We start from the raw sequence: 17,944 nt of genomic DNA, 5'->3' as shown, positions 1-17,944 counted from the left end.
TTTGTGAACGCTGCAAGTTCATGATTCTCTACTGAGCCTCCTAAAAAATCACCGCCGTGCCTGCAGGCTCCAACTACGCAAACCTAGTCGAGGCGCACTTCATTTTAAATTGCCGGACACTTAAAAAAACAGCCTGAAAAGTTGATACATCACTTGCACTTGATAAGATAAATCAACCCGTCCTCATGCATTATTCAAGCATCTAAAATGTATTCAGCTGCAGTTCGTTTCTCTGCCGTCCTCACAGAGAGCTAAAGTAGGGTTAACTGAGTGTGGGGGGATATGAGGAACTATTCAGAGATCGATGAGGGGCTAAATTGACGCCCTGCAAAGTGGTGAAATAAAATAAATAAAATAAAAACGAGGACAATATTATTTTTTCTTGTCTGACTCCTTTCAGGGTTCAAGACGGCTCGCCTGCCTTCCCAAACTGCTTACAGTAAGAGGATTGGTTGGTAACAATGCAATCTTTAATTTATGATAAACTCCCAGTGAAACGGGTTGTCGGTTCCCCGGTGGAGGCACTTAAAAAGAAGACAACGGAGAGGTGACGAGAGGAAGGTTTTGTGGAATAAGGGGAGAGGAGAGGAAGAATAGGAAGAGAGATAATTGAGTGGTGACGGACAGACAAGACGGGCAGACAGACGGAGAGGCACGCAGGAAATGAAAGCGAAGTGATTATGCGGAAGGGCACCGGAGACGCAGCGACTAAACTAAGTGTACACTGCCTGTCTACACATTTATACAATGCATTTATGCAGCTGACGTTTAGCCTCGCTGCCAACTTCAAATCTTTTCATTTGCACAGCCGCTGTCATCAGGAGACGTTAAAGACTTTGACTGTGTAGCCTAGGTGCACCTAAACCCCCCCCCCCAATGAAAACACTACGACATATTTAGCCCACCTTTTTTTTTTTCTCTCTCTCAGACGGTAACACTGTTATAAATCTTAGCACTTAAAACCTCCCTGTTTCTCCTTAGCCCATGTGACAGCCCACAGTGTGTCTGCCAGCAGTGCAAGTGAGGCGTAAGAAAAAGGGGTCGAAGGGCCCATCCATGTAAGACGAGATGACAAGGCTCTGAATTAATTAATGTTTGTAATAAAAAAAAAATTGGTGAAGAAAATATGTCTAACGGCAGCCCCGGGGCCTTCTGTGGTAATTAACTGGAACACAAGCCTAGAATACTCTCCCTCCTCCCTCCTCTCCGTCTTACTCTTACTTTTCCCCTCCTTTCCTTGCAGCTTGGCTTTTCCCTCTCTGCTCTCTCTACCTTCATGTCTTTTTTTTCTGCATCCTTTCTTTCAATTGCCACCCCTTTTTATTTTTTATCCCCCCCCCCGTCCTCCTTCTTTCCCTCTCTTTTACCTCAATTCTTCCTCCAATGAGCAACTGTGATTGTGCACTTTGCCGCTCCACGCCTGCCTGCGTTCCCTGGAGAGGAGAGGGCTAAAGCAGCGATACACAGGCAGAGAGAGGAGAGAGTGGCAGACAACACAGACGCACAGAAAGATAATGATCAAGATACACAAACATTTACGGAGAGACACGGGATGAGAAATGAAGGGAGATGACCAGCTGTGCTGCACCATGATGAAAGACTCTGCAGGTTTTTAATGCAACAAACAAACACGGTTAGATGTACATTCAGAAAGAACCTCAGTGGGTCAGCAGCTGGATGCAAACATCTACAGTATGCAATAAAAAACAGGATGATACCTGCACACTGGAATTAAACAAATTTGATTATGGCCAAAATGATAATCAAGATTATTTTTGATCAATATTGAGATCATGATTATTTATCACGATTGTTCATTGATTTTATGGACAAAATATTCACTTTTAAATAAACAGAGCGATGCTTTTCACTTCCATGTTGTGCCACATTCCTGCTAATGTACAAATCTTTGCATCAAAATAAGGCTGGTCCTTATTCACTGTACATCTCCTAGAGGCAAAATAAAATTCTTCTTTTACCCAAAATTAAATCAACAGAGCACCGCTTTCATTTTACCGTTTTGTTATGCTGCATTCCTGCAAATGAACAAATCTTTGCATCAAAATTAGACTTAAAATAAGATTTTTCTTCACCTGAATTCAGAGCATTTTTATAAAACAGACGGGCAAAACGAGTAAAATATTGATGGCGTCTGAAATTCCATGCTAACATGCTATTTAGTAAGTTAAAACAGTATGTGAGATATTTTAGTATGTCCGAAACCTTTAGTATGAAATCAATAGTACGCACATTGCATACTATTTCCAGTGAAATATTACAGTATGCAACGCTGGACACTACGGCGGCATAAATATCCCAAAATGAAATGCGGTAGTGACGACAGCGTTCATAACAGACGTTGACGGCAATAACGCTTCAATGTAATTGTAAGTAGAAGATTTCACTTTGCTCGGCGTAATATATATTTTAAATTAATTCAGACTTTGATTTTCACAAACTGAAGCGACCGGACAAAAAAGTTTAATAAATAAATTAGTAAATAGTTATAATAGTATGCATATTTATAATATTTTTTATAGTTCAACACGGGCCATTTCGGTAGTGACATTAAAAGTATGACAAAAGAATAGAAATCATTTAGTTTCACTTTTGTACGGCACTTTGTAGGCGGACGTTTTACTGTCGTCCGGCAGTCGCTTTCAGTCCAAAATGGCGGAGAGCGTAGCTGTGCTGCTGAGGGCGGACTTTGCAATGGAACGAACAATTGACTTTCACGTCTCAGCGATATATAAGTTCTTTGCCTTAACCAAGAAAAGAAAATGCTTGTGTTGTTTTGAAAGATGGAAAACCATATACAGTATTAACGTCTCTGTTCCCAAACAACCGGCTATCGGCCAGTAGCTAGTAGCGCTAGTAGCACGACATCAACAGAATTTAATGCCGTTGTAGGCTATTTACTAACACGTAGGACACAAGCTCTTATACATCCATGGTCTGTGGTCTATTGGACCCTCTTCTACATCCACGGTCTGTGTGCTGGATTTTTCTAACTTCCATTTTTGTCCACCGCTCACTTTATGCTCCTCTGGGAAGCGGCCGGGCAAAATGGTTTAATAAATAAATAAGTAAGTAAATAATTATAATAGAATGGAACTTTATAATATTTTTATTGTTCAACACAGGCCATTTTGGTAGAGACATTGAAATTATGACAATAGAATAGAAGTGATTTTGTTTTACATTTGTACGGCACTTTACAAACTTTACATTACGATAGTCGACTCGATTACAGTCCAAAATGGCGGAGGCGTAGGTCTGCTGCTATGGAACGTATAATTGACTTTCACTTCTTAGCAATATCTCTAATATTGCTCGTTCTAATCAAGATACATAACATGTACACTCTCGTCAGGCATGGAGCGCAGCTATTGGTTCATTCAAGTGGAGCTGAGGTGAAGGTCAAAAGAGAATTTCAACTGTTGAATGTTTATAAAATAATGTAATGAATCTGGTTTGGAGATACTGAAATGTCAGTCTTTAAACCAACACCAGTTATGAGTGTACTAATCAGCTGTAGCACACTACTGTATCATACAGAGACCATCAGAGTCTCAGAGTCGAAACAACACAGGTGTAAGCAGACAGAGGTGATACAAGCCCCACAATGCATCATGGAGCTTTGTATTCAGATCCTCAGGTTTCCGATTGAAGCCGCGTTCTGCCGGGTTGACGCAGGGTTACATATATTCATATCCTCGGCGTGTAAATACAATGATGATGATACATGATCATGACCTTGTTTAATTGAGACTATAGGCTCTGGTTCTCTCACGGCACGTGGTCCATAGAAAAAGGCACATGTGCTGCTGGGTGTTTCTATCAGATGCAGGCACGTTTCTCTATCTTCCTCCAGGAGGAGAGGTAACAGTAATAAGTGGGTCAATATCAATCAAATGGCACAAAGGAAATCTGGTGTCAAGGATAACCCTGCCTGTTCAACCCAGCGGAGGAAAAAAAGGTGCGCGGTGTAATTGAGGTCTTTGCTACTTTTGTGGCTTTACAGAGTAATAATTACACAATCCCATTCACAGTCCCACCAAATATTTTTCTGGTATGATAGACGATTAAGACGAATGGAGATCCTTCAAAGGAGAGATATTTATTTGTACCACAGTGAGGCAGATAAATGGACTGCATTTATATAGTGCTTTTCTAGTCTTAGTGACCACTCAAAGTGCTTTACAACACCAGCCGGCATTCACACACACATTCATACACTGATGGCAGAGGCTACCGTACAAAGAGCCAACCTGTAGATACGACATTAAACCACCGACCTTCTGATTAGTGGACGACCGCTCTACCTCCTGACTCCTGACTCTACCTCACTCGGCATCACTGATCTATAGCACATAATCCCAAATCCCTTTTCAACCGTGACGCAGGTGCACCATGTGCCTCTGGTCAAGAAACTACCATCATGCCACAGAGAGATGCTAACTTGGCTGTGTAGACACCAGTTGCATGAACTTAGTTTAAGACTAGTCTTGGCCTTAGACAGGTCTTAGATTGTCAGGTTAGATAAATATGAATACTGACTTAATTTGAGGTAGTAAAGTTAAACACCTCTCCTCCTGGCGTAGCCTGAGGCGAGAGCTTTGTTGCTATGGCAACAATTGTCAGTTAGCGAACCATTTCAATTGTTTATCCATTACTTTTTTTGATTCTTGTCCCATATTCTTGAATTGTTTCTGAACATCTTTAACGGTTCTAACATCTGTTGAATTTATGCCGTTTACCTTTTCTGTTATTTCCTCCCATTCTTGGTGTTTCTGTTGCATCTGCCATTTCTTCTCCTCTCTGATGTGTCTCATTTCACCCATAATGCATTGCGCGACAGGCTATCCAAGTCAGTCTTACATTCGTCACTCAGAGAAGCTTTATGCAACAGGTACATTAAAGTGTCTCTAACAAGTCTTACTAAAAGTTATATTTAAAGGGACTGTTTGTAAGAATCAGAAATGTGTTGTTAACAGCTTCACCTGTGGCCGATAAGTCAACGAAAGTCAGCGCCCTGTTGCTCGCGCTTGTGCTCGCTCTACATAGACATGAACGAGCATCGGTCAAAACAGTGAGGCGACACACGTCAGCTAAAAACACAATATCACTCTATATTTCAGCTGCTTGGCAGTAATGTTAGCTGACCAGACGAAGGTCTCTCCATGAATCAATGCTGATCCTAGTGTTGGCTTTTCCTGCCTCAGCCTCCCGACCGCGGCCGGAGGGAACGGGGGAGACACTGGAGTTTTGGTCGGAGACGATAACGTTTCTCTCTGCGGAGCCCCGTCACTTCACAAGACACGGGAAACCTCTGTTGGTCTGGAGGAGCTGCAGCAGTTATTTCTGCACAAACGTCCACTGTACATTCACTAGATATTCTCAGAGATACGAAGTCTTCTGCAGTGTGGAGTGAGCGCACATGCACGTGAGGTGGAGCGAGCTGAGTGAAGGCAGGCAAAGGAGCAGAGGAGCAGAGACTCCGGTCCTGGAGACCAAAGCTATGGTCTCCCCCGCGTCCTCCGACCGCGGCCAACACTGTTTAACAGACGGGCTTCACTAGATACAACTTTGCGGTTTTGGTTCTTCCTTGTAGTTTGTGTTGGAGTCTGAGTCTGAACAGCTTAGCAACACGCGAGCGCGCATGGGACACCGACCCGGATTGATTTATACGTGTAAGAAGTTACAAACAGTCCCTTTAAGACAAAGTCTAGGTCTATTTTTATGCAACTGGCATCATTACAGCATTGAAAAACCAGAGAAGCTCTTCATTTGCCACTGTGATCAGTGAACTTGAACTAGTGTGAAGGAATAAGATGTCTGTAGAGATCTCACCAACAGAATACCAACCGAGCTGTGAACCGCCACGTTATAAAGGTTTTTAAAACAACCAGCTCTAGTGTTAATAGGAGGATTTTTTTAAGGCATTGTTAAAGTACTTACCCTTTCTCCAGAGCGCGGCCTCTTCTTTGGCCTGCTGGGTACCGCGTCTTCTTTAGGGTTGGTGTCTATGGCCCAGTAGGAACCCTGGAGAGGAACCCCAACAAAGCAAAGAGTTAAGACTTTTCTAAGTGTTTGATGGCAGCGCTGCCTAGTTTGACCGTTTGGTCGGAGTTCGTGAGTGATTGACAGCCGGCTCTCATAGACAGCAGCTGGACAGCAGACCTCAGATCAGCTCTGACTGCTTGTTTTCCTCCGGTCTGTGAAATCTTGCAGATGCCGTTAGGAGCACCGGAGGACACAGAGGAACATGATTTTTTCCAGGTTACCTGTTTCATGCACTACTGTCACGATACAGCGACCGTTTTATAAAAATAACTTATTTTTTAAAATCATATTTGCTCCAATCTCACCTACTTCAGCTTTAACGCATCCTAACAATCAATTAATTAATTTGCTTTATTACTACCCAACAATATAAATTCTCTAACGGGAGAAGGAAAAGTGCAGTAGATGGATCTCCCCTCGCGTCTGATAGAACTAATATATATCTGTTGTTATTCCACCACTACTGTGTCCAATCAGTTTTCTCTGGCTTTAGTCTTCCTGAGGTTTCGTGCTCCTGCTTCGTTTCCCCAGAAAATCCACAGCAATCCTTTTGATACACAACGCTGCAACACAGCAGACTCCAAAATAAAGACAATCAATGAGAGAGAGGAGGAAATCAGTTGCTTTTAGGTCCTTGATTTCCTCCTGGTCTGGCTTTTTCTTTTACACCCCCCCACCCTCCTTTTCATTTTTCCTTCCTCCCTCCTCTCAGGGAGGTCCAGAGCTGCAGACAGAATTCAGGAGGTTCATCTAGGCCACACACACACACACACACACACACACACACACACACACACACACACACACACACACATTGCTCATCTCTGAACATCTAGCCTCCCCCCCCGCCCGCCCTCCCCCATCCTCGCCTCTTCTCCTCCCCCTGTCTCTCAGTCCCACATCAGTGAACAGTACACAGCCAATTAACGTTAGCACATGCATGATTTAGCTTCTCCCCTCTCTCTATGGCTTCAAACATTCAACTTCAACATTCAACCCACCCCTCGCCCCGCCACGCAGAGGTATCGACCACTTTCGATCCACGGTGTGAATTAAGGTGCTGGTCAGGTCCAAGTCAGGCTAATCAGGGGGGAGAGCCGCTCTCTCTCTTTGTGTCTTTGCAGACTATAGGCTTTCACTCAAGCCCAAGGATTCTGTTTGAATTATTTAAACCTTCTTCCCCCTAATTCATTTTTCAATGGCTCCAAAATCCCTGCAGCCTGGAGAAACTCCCTCCTCCACCCCCCCACCCCATCCAAACAAAATGAACGCTCTATGAAAAGTTTGGGCTTGTCAGTTTTTGTAAAAGTGGTGGATTGCTTCTCACATTAACCCCGTGATGAGCTGACATGCAGACGTTTTGAGCTTTTTTTTTATTAAAAAAAAAAAATCTTGTAAGGGGGCAAGCTTCAGTGATCAACTGTAATTATATACTTCTTCCGTCGGAGCAATTCCTTCGATTCAGCACAAACAAGGAGTTGACAAATTGTTGTTTTCAAACCGGGGGGGGAGCTGCTGAAGTGGCCGTGGCAAACTCCCGCCTCCTAACCACAGAGCAGTCGCAGTGGTGAAACATATCAATGCTTCCTCTGATTGTGTGCGTGTATATGTGTGTGTGTGTGTGTGTGTGTGTGTGTGTGTGTGAGAGAGACGGAGAGGGAGTGAAACGGGGCCTAATAAAGCATAACAGATGCGTGAACAGCCTCGCATCTGAAGGAGTGTACCTACATATACTTATTATTCATTACTCTCTGTACCACATTATTACTCGGCAGAATCAATATCGGAAGAGCTGCAGAAAACAGAGAAAGCAGCATTAGGCATTCAGACGGTTATGGAGCTACAAATTGCTTTTAAGTTCAGACACTCTCTCTCTGTGTGTGTGTGTTTGTGTGTGACGAAGAATCAGAACAGGTGAGTGCAGTCTTTGGGTGCACAAGTGAGAGTGCACACGTTGCAACGGCACAAGGGCGACTGAACACGTGAAAAGTAATCGCCGCGGCCGTTATTTGTAAGCTCGCTGAAATAGGCTTGCATTTTCATTGTGGCGTCGCGGCATAATTCAAGCTGAGCCTTTTCAGTCGCGTCGCATTGTTCAGGAAATACTTACTTTTCCAGGGTCATCTTTGGAGCGAGGCACTTTGAGAAAACACTTGTTCAAGGACAGGTTGTGTCGTATAGAATTCTGCAGGGAGAGACAGACGGAGAGAGAAAGAGGCAGGAGAGAAGAAGAACAAAATGTTAGAGTAACTTAACACATCTATTTCTCAACAACTTTATTATATTATCTTGTGAGATATTCTGTCCTCTATATACCAGAGGTTCACAACCTGTCGGTCGGGACCCAGCAGACGTGTCACAAGATAATTAATGAGATAGGAGAGAATAAAAAAATACACAAAATATATGTTTACTTGTTTCTGACTTTTAGTTACAGCAGCAGTAGTACCAGTATTTAGAGGTTTTCCGGTTACGTCATTAACAGGGATGGAGACAAGATGGAGTGAGGCTACAGTTTGAGCTGTGAGGACGGGGTGTCAGGGTGCTCTGGGGTAGGGCTGCACAATTAATCAAATATGAATCACAATTTTGGCTTCCCACACATTAAATGAACATGATCGCCTGAGGTATTGACGTTTAAAATGCGCGTTCTGCTCGTAGAAAACTCTGCTGCACATCAAATCAAGCGCTTCCTAAACTAACAGACAGCCACCAGCCTGTGATCCAGATGTTTCGGCTTCACTTTTGGGTATAGATATTATCTATACAACCACATTTATGATTAAATTAAGAGCATAAAACTGTTTATCTAGCCTCTTAATGTTGCTAATTTAGCTCTTGAAGTGCATCAGATTGAAGCATTTCTCTTTAAAATATAGCTAACAAAAAGGGGTAGGGTGAATATTCCTGTATTTTCTTATACTGCGATGTGTATAGCGGAAAAAAATATTCGTCATCGTTCAGCCCTAATTCGTACATTAACAGGGATGTAGCACAGCATGGAAGTGAAAGCAGCGCTGTGTTTATAAAGTGCAATGAAATATGTTGTCGCTTAAAATCAATGAATAATCGTGATCTCAATATGGATCAAAATTAGGGATGCACCGATACCGGATCGGTGCATCCTCGCAAAACGGCTCCGATACCACTTTACAGCAGAGTAACGTTAACCTCTCGTCACCATCTTTCTGATCCTATCGCACGCGCTCACGCTCCACCTCCCCGACGGTGCAGGCGAGACGGGCCGTTAGTGCGCCCGACCCCGCGGGGCCGGGATCCCACCTCACCTCGCGCCGGCCCTCACTTTCATTTCGCCACGGGGGTTTGCTTGCACCCTCTGACTTGCGCTTGCGTTCAACTCCTTGGTCCGTGGTATCGGTGCATCCCTAATCAAAATAATCGGGATTATCATTTTGGCCATCATCGTGCAGCCCTACTCTGGGGTTGAATGCCATTTTGAATATGTGGAGAGTAAAACAGGATGTTAAATTGGGCCTCATGAGTTGTAACAACACTCTACCATCTTTGAAGCATATAACAAATTCATAGTTTGGGCCATAATGAAGGGAAACCTCCATGTGTGTGTGTTGTGTACATGTGAAAAGAGGAAAAAGAAAAGAGAGAAGAGAGAGAAAAGAGAGAAAGAGGGCTCACAACAGTGCAGGCTAACCTGACATGAACCTGTTCTCCCTTCAGGCTCCCGTTCTCCACTCATCTGCTGCTGCTAATTAATACCACTGGGGAGGAGGAGGAGGAGGAGGAGAAGGAGGAGGAGGAAGAGGAGGAAGAGGAGAAGGAGGAGGAGGAAGAGGAGGAGGAGGGGAGAAGACAGAGGGATGGGAGGTATTTTCTCTGCTCTTTCTCCTGAGCTCTCACTGCTCAACGCCGGCTTTGTTTCTCCCACAATAACCAGCTTCTCTCTCCGTCTCTAGCATACCATAACAGCCCTGCTCCACCTCTGCCTCGCCCCGTCTCCTCCCGGAAGAAAAGCTCCAGCAATTTTTTCTCGGCTGCTCTACTTAGCGGGTCACTGGCTGTACGCGGCCGTCCATCACGGAAACGCGTGACAGTTGGGTGATGAAAAAAGGCAAAGGAGGACCGCCACCGGCTCGGCACACAAAGGCAACCATCTGTTCTGAAAACTTTCCTGAGGGGAGGTGCCGTCGGATCATTAACATCCAGTCCGATCGTCACTTTCAGCAGCCAGCCTGTCTAACTTCTCTAACCTCTATCCGCTGTTTGTTTATTTACACACTAAGCAGTTTTTGCACACCTGTGCACGACTTGCAATGTCTGCACAATCCTGTGTATTTCAGACTTTGCACACTCTGGCACTTTTCACCTTCAGGCGCGTGTGTTCTTTGTTCGGGCCGGGCGGGCGGTGCACTAAAAAGTTACCAATGCTGACGCTAAAAATCTCATATGGGCCTAAATTTCTTCATGTCATTAAGTTTGGTAAGCGTTTTCCCCGCAGTGTGGAGTCAGTCATAAGCTGTTCGCTTATAGTAAATGAAGAGTTTTATTTCTAGGATGGTTTGGTGGGCTTGTTTTCCTCATCAGTGTGCCCCTTACGATAAGGGGATCCACACATATAACTCTTTAACCAGTTTGGGGCAAAAACCATGCAGTTTCTTGCATGCAGTATAAATGTGTTCACCTATTCTAAAATGTTGTATTTGAATATTTCTGCATCCTGGGGTCCCTAAACAGTCTTTGAATTACATAAATTGGGTCTCACTGTACAGCTGAGACTCTTGTGGATCCAATGAACTCAACTGTATTCATGTGTGATGATGTTAGTCCCCATAGGAGACATTTCATTGACCTCACTGTATAAAATGACCTGTGGTGACCTCTAGGATAATCACAGCCTCATGAAACTTTACAGCCACAAACTAGAGACCTAGAGCATTCAGAGGATGGATGGATCAGACTAGAGACCTAGAGCATTCAGAGGATGGATGGATCAGACTAGAGACCTAGAGCATTCAGAGGATGGATGGATCAAACTAGAGACCTAGAGCATTCAGAGGATGGATGGATCAAACTAGAGACCTAGAGCATTCAGAGGATGGATGGATCAGACTAGAGACCTAGAGCATTCAGAGGATGGATGGATCAAACTAGAGACCTAGAGCATTCAGAGGATGGATGGATCTGACTAGAGACCTAGAGTATTCAGAGGATGGATGGATCAAACTAGAGACCTAGAGCATTCAGAGGATGGATGGATCTGACTAGAGACCTAGAGTATTCAGAGGATGGATGGATCAAACTAGAGACCTAGAGCATTCAGAGGATGGATGGATCAGACTAGAGACCTAGAGCATTCAGAGGATGGATGGATCAGACTAGAGACCTAGAGCATTCAGAGGATGGATGGATCAGACTAGAGACCTCTCCTTTAAGTGACGAGCTGCTCCTCTGAGTTTTGCTCAGCTTTTTAATTGATTATTAATATTTCTTTTAACCGTTTAAATTCCTAACGTCAGTTAAACGGTTAATGATTTACATCCCTAGTATAATTGTGTAGTGGGAAGCATCAGTCTCATTCTGCTTGTGTGCACAGACCGGATACATGAGTGTGAATGCCTTCCTTCCTACATGTTATGGAAACAGTAATATCCCCTCACTGAACGGGGAATAGACATCATCAATAAACGCACTGATTAGCAGCGCTGTGAAGTCAGATAATGAGATTCAGTGCCGTGTCCTCCTTCCACCCACTCCTCCTCACCCTGCCTGATTAATGAGCTTACTGGGCCGGGCTGGGGCCACGCCACTCCTGCCCAGTAGCTGATGGATCGCAGAGTCGCGGGCATCGTGTGTGTGTAGGAAAGGACACTGAAGAAGATTACTGGTTCAACTCTATAACCTTGACACACACAACATAAACACAGGAAACGTCTCTGAATACAATAAATCAGTGTTTGCCTTCACTATACGCAGCAGGCCACACAAACTCACGGCAACATCAGCGATATAGGCGTGTTCAGGTTTTTCATACACAACCAATCTTTTCATACAAATCCTTAAGCTGTCAGATGATCGCGTAGCTTCAGAAACCGCCTCTCCCCTCCACACACTCACACACCTTTCCGATTGATGGCCACCGTGTCCCACCATTCCTGTAACTTTCCAGAACCAACAATCCGACGTTCACACACACTTTTGGCCAGCTGCGTGGAGGTGAGAAAGGTGCTAGGGTTTGAACTTCTCTCTCTCAAGCTGCTTTTTATTCTTAAAGGGACTGAATTTAACTTTCTACACATATAAATCGTGAACAGGTTGTAACCTAACCTAAGAAATGAGAACTTCCGCGACTTTCTGGGTTTCCTCTATCAGCCTGTAGACTGATTTCAATGTGACGATCCCGGGCCCGTTTATACCGGGGAAAATCCAACGGATGTGACGTCATGCACGCTCACGAGTGCCTTTATTTTCAGCTCTGCTTACAGGGCTAACAGTGTGCAACCACAGCTAATGTTTGGTTAGAAATTGAGTCCATTAACGCCAATAAACGACCAGCCTCCACCACAACTCAGACTCCCAACGCAAACAAAAAAACAAAGTTATATCTGGTGAAGCCCGTCTTGCGAAACAGGAATGTGACCGACGTCGGGAGAACACTACGATCAACATCAGCCGGGCCTTTGATTCATGGAGGGACCTTCGTTTAAGAGCATCAGCTCGAGCAACAGGACGCTGACTGTTGTTGACTTAGCGGCCACAGGCGTCACTGTTAACAAGCCATTTTTGATTCTCACATAGAGCCCCTTTAACACAGCTATTTCTGTCACTTTTCATGTGACCGATGAGGTGAAATACCGTGGATCTCTCCAAGAAGTGAAGAAGTGTCTGAAATGTGCACCGTTACCTCCATCATTTAAACAATTTTGCAACTCCCTCTTCGCCGGCCTTTCCCTCTGCCTGGACTGCCCTCCGGTACGGTCGTCCACAACAGCTACAAACACTTTTGATTTCCGACTCCCGCTGTGCTCAAAGCTTGTTCAAACCTAAATAACTTTATTTTATGGTGGGCCCAAAAAAGTATTTAAAAAATTACTTTAATTAAATTCCCAAAACAAAAATGTTTAAATTGTAGCACAGACCTAAACGTTTCCTAAGACCACACACACGTCATAACAATATGATGAACAAGACTATCTGAGATATTTACATTTGACATCTTTGGTTCGAATAATATATATATAATGGTATAAGCATCGTATATATTTTAGCTTCAAGTCGTACACTGTGGAAAACGTATGATTTTAAAACTTTTAAACACATTAAAGGGATAGTTTAGGTGTTTCGAAGTGGGGTTGTATGAGGTGCTTATCCATAGTCAGTGTGTTACTATTTAATAATTATCTATTTAAAGTTTTATAACCACGTTAGATGGATAGATGGAGTCACACATGGGTATCTAGTGCGTGCATATGCATGAAGACACTGTATATATCATATTTTGCGTGCAGACTACAACGCACCTGCATTCATTCATTTATCATTTTACAATCTACCGTACGCGTTCAGTTCCCATGATGCCTCCTGATTTTACGGGGCAATTTTTAGAGGCTGTAGATTAAGAGCTATACGTCGCAGAAAAATAAGGTCAAACAAGCGGTATTTTTACAGTTTATTATTAGATATGAGGCTTTTGTGCACGCCTATGTGGTATGTACAGTAGATAGTGTTTATTATGTGTGTGTGTGTGTGGTAACGGCGGCTGCTGCTGCTGCTGCTGCTTAACGTAGGGCGCCGCATCCCGGAGTTGAGGAGGTTGGTTATATAAGGCGGGCTCGATAAGCATGGGTGACTTTTTGACAAAATGCAATGTGATATAATGTGATGTGTGACAAAAAGTCAGGTTTGGAAAACATGCTTTCGGGTGGAGAGGAGAGAGAGAGTGTAAGACTGTGTGTGTGGATCAGTCAGAGAAAGTGACCGACACGTCTGTTGACAGAAATGGTTAAAGTATGAGCGTGTATGTGTGCAGATGAGGCCGGACGCGGCAGGTTAAAGGAGCCAGTATTCTGGCCATAGGCAGGAAGCTAGTTCTGTGTGTGTGTGTGTGTGTGTGTGTAGATACGCCGAGGAAACAGGTCACACGGAGAAGGCTGAAGTTACATAAGCGGGTAGGTTTGGAAGATTTGGGTCATGGCAGCTGAGTTAAATACAAAAGGGGCAACATGAGACGGCGTTTCCTCTAAATGGTCTTGAAAAAGTTTTGAGGCAACAACACTTTTTAACAAAAACAACGCTGATTACACTGAAATGGTCGGCTGCTGCTGGTGAAGTCGGGTCCACTGGAAACATACAGGGCAGCCCGACTGGTTTACAAAGTGAGAGGAGAGGGGGAAGGACTTTTCTGAGATTTCCAGGAGTCCCGTTCATTTTCTGCATAAACGACGCAGCTGGAGCACTACAGTACGACGCTCCTCATCAGCGTTAGAAAAATATCTGCTTCTTTGATAAAACGGTCAAAAGGTACAAGGCTGTGTGAATGAAAACTGAAGGAGCGAGGTAAACTACGTCTCCCAAACAACATTTCTGTGATAAACAAAAGTTTAACCCTTTGAACTCTGCAACAGAAATGGTCCGCCAGTGCCTATAGTACACGGGTATTTTTGCTTATTGTGATGTTGTATCTTCAAATACTTCATATCCCTAAAATCTGTACAACCTAAGCTAAAAGGCTATGTAAGTCAATAAATCATATTAATTGATAAAAGTATTGAATCTGTGACAAAAAATCGGACATTTCTTTTTAGGGCTGTCAAAGTTAACACCACTAATTTCTTTAACGCATAGTCCGATTTTTAGGTTGTAGCGGGCTCAGTTTTAAAACTAGAGTGAAGATACTGGCATCCCATGAAACTACAAAACCTAAAGAATCCATCAGTACCAACCATGTCATACTAGCTTGTCAGGAAGGAGGTTAAATAACGCTTCAAACTTACGCTACATTTTGGTGAGGAAAAACTGTCATGGCCATATTCAAAGGGGTCCCTTGACCTCTGACCTCCAGATGTGTGAATGTAAATGGGTTCTATGGGTACCCACGAGTCTCCCCTTTACAGACATGCCCACTTTATGATAATCACATGCAGTTTGGAGCAAGTCATAGTCAAGTCAGCACACTGACACACTGACAGCTGTTGTTGCCTGTTGGGCTGCAGTTTGCCATGTTATGATTGGAGCATATTGTTTTATGCTAAACGCAGTATTCTCCAGTCAGTTGCCATTAAACCAAAAGAAGACGGTGCAACAAGATGATGTAATTAAAAAAAAAAAAGAGCGCTTGTCAAACCTCAAACGAACAAAACGATGTGGAAAACTTGATGGAACAATATGACATTTATGTTTGTTTAGTGAATTAATTTGAGGAGTATTGCAGCTTCACCATCGCTCCACACAGATCGGATGTTTTTGTCTGCTGCTAATTTATTCACTAAGCTGCTTTTTGTTTTTATCCATAAACCAACTTTCCCACCTCAGACAACTGTTTAGTTATTTGTGTTTATTTAAGCTGTTACATTATTTTCGGGTGTTTCCACTGAGGTTTAAGTGCAAACTGAAAATGTGCACAAAAACAGGTGGATGGCATTTAGTGTTCCTGTGACTGTGTTACTGTGTTCCTGTACTGCTGTAAACATTTAAATAATTTATCATGCTGGCTTTTAAGTAAAGACAACCGATAATTGTTTCTCTCCTTTTTCATACCAGATATTACATATCTGAGACCCAGCCATTATTTAAGTATGGCTTTTGGATTAATTAAGAATTTACAGGACATTTAACATGCATAACCTGACATATCAACTTCAGCACTGTTGTAATGTAAAAATAAACTGTATAAATCAAACTCATATTAGTTCATGGGAAACATAAAGCCCAATTTGAACTCAAGTGTGCCGGACCAATAAAACCTATAATAACCTATAAAAAACAACACCTCCACATGTTTCCCTTTCTTTTAGTGTCAAGAAGTACAATCTGAAAACATTCACAATTAATGAACATTACATTTACTAAACAGATGATGAACAGCCCGAGATGTCTCACTGATCTCTCGACTACGACTAAAAACAGACTGCCGTTAACAATTAATTTCTCTGCTCTGTACTCGCAGAGTACAGAGCAAGTTCTTGTATTTTTCACCAAGATGAGTCTGATAGTGGCGCCGAATATTATATTCCTTGACACTCAAAGGTGCTGTGAAGATACCGAGCACACCGGCTTCCCATTTACCTCTGTGACGAAACAGGAACTGGTCCTTTTTTCTTCAAAAACCCAACACTTTGTGTCTTTTCTCCTTTTTGACAAAGATATTTTCCACTGGGCCGGTTCTGTCCCCGCGGGCCGTATGTTTGACACCCCTGGTATTAAGCTTAAGATGTCACTTAAACGATAATGTACAATTTTACAGTTGAAAACTACGACGGAGTATTAGGGCCACATTGAGGGGAAAAAAAATCTGAGATTTCAAGAATAAAGTCTTAATTTAATGAGAATAAAGTCTTAATTTAATGAGAATAAAGTCTTAATTTAATGAGAATAAAGTCTTAATTTAATGAGAATAAAGTCATACTATTTCAAGAAAAAAAAGTCGCAATATTACGAGAATAAAGTCATAACTTTAACCTCCACAAAAGAGTCAGTTTTTCCGTGTGGTTCTTTCTGCAGAATAAACTCAGTTTCTTGCTCAATCTTTTCCAGGTCCTGATACTGATGATGATGTGGTGCTGATGAGCCAAAAGATGAAGGACTTGGTTATTTGTGAAACCTAAACTAAAGTATACAAGTATACACAAGATGCTCCACGTTCCTCCTTTTCACACAGCTGCTCTATTTCCACTCTAAAATAACATGTTAAATTACTACTTTATAATATTATGACGTTATTCTCATAATATTATTATTTTTTTTCTCTTAAACTTATGACTTTATTTTGAAATCTCAGATTTTTTTTTTTTCCCTCAATGTGGCTCTATATGGTCGTAGAAAACAAATGCAAAATTGAAAGACAATAATTTAAACAACAGTCAATGCGCTGTGAAATCCAGTGTACTGGACCCTTGTGGTTTTGGAGAAGGCTGAGCCTCAGAGGCTGGAGAAAAGTAGATCTTTACCTTTACGTTTGTGACTAAATCCAGTAACGTGTCGAGGTGTAACAGAAAAGCTGAGAGTCTCTACAAGGTAAGAGAGGAGCTCCTTCACGTATGTGACTGTGTAAATCCCTGCTCCGCTGTGCGTCTGCAGGGACACTGAGGTCAAAGGGCGAGAGGTTTTGCTGGCCGTGATATTAACCTGCGGAGGATCTATATGGAGTTTGACGTGCGCACACACCCACACGGCAGCATTCAGGAGCTCCTCGTGCCCTTCAGGATGAATGCATTTTGGTGTCATAAAGGCGCCCACAGACAGAATAAGAGACGGAGAAACAGAGAGAGAAAAGGAAGGAGGATACAGCAAGAGAGGGGATATTTGGAGAGAAGAGACACGGAGGAGGTTTTATTAACTTTCAGCTGAACCCATACAGTGCATAAAGAGAGGGTAAAATGTGGTAAAGTTTGAAGGTAAGGCAGAGGAGAAGGAGAAGGAGAAGGGGAGGGTGGTTGGTGGGGTGGTTGGTGGGGGGGGCTGCAAGAGGCACAAAGAAATAAAGAGCTGGAGTCGGCTGGAAGAGGGAGTGTGGGGGTACGCGCACATACGGACAGGTGTCTTAGATGTGAAAGTCTCCTGAGTCTTCTGAGCATCATTGAGATGCCTTATTATATCCTGATGGTGACGGAGTGACAGACGCTCCGTGAGAACGCGGGGTTGGATACAAGTCACTACTTCAAACCCCATCTAATACATATTCATTTCA

At 43.1% G+C, this 17,944-nt stretch overlaps 1 protein-coding gene across 4 annotated transcripts in view; it reads right to left on the bottom strand.

The window, feature by feature from the left end:
* The window catches only part of LOC119490229 (forkhead box protein J3-like), a 78,897-nt gene that overhangs the window by 25,904 nt on the left and 35,049 nt on the right, over positions 1-17,944 (bottom strand). For 2 of the 4 annotated variants that reach the window (XM_037773485.1, XM_037773486.1), the window contains exons 6-8: positions 8,177-8,251; positions 5,962-6,045; positions 1,368-1,448 (exon numbers count right to left, since the gene is read on the bottom strand). In XM_037773485.1, the coding sequence (XP_037629413.1) occupies positions 1,368-1,448; positions 5,962-6,045; positions 8,177-8,251 (240 nt within the window). The remainder of the gene's footprint in view (positions 1-1,367; positions 1,449-5,961; positions 6,046-8,176; positions 8,252-17,944) is intronic. The other 2 variants (XM_037773488.1, XM_037773489.1) reach the window with 1 other exon arrangement.

The sequence above is a fragment of the Sebastes umbrosus genome, chromosome 6 (genome assembly GCF_015220745.1).
Source record: "Sebastes umbrosus isolate fSebUmb1 chromosome 6, fSebUmb1.pri, whole genome shotgun sequence".
NCBI lineage: Eukaryota > Metazoa > Chordata > Actinopteri > Perciformes > Sebastidae > Sebastes > Sebastes umbrosus.
The sequence above is the reverse complement of the archived record's forward strand: the minus strand, read 5'-3'. Positions and strand labels throughout refer to the sequence as shown.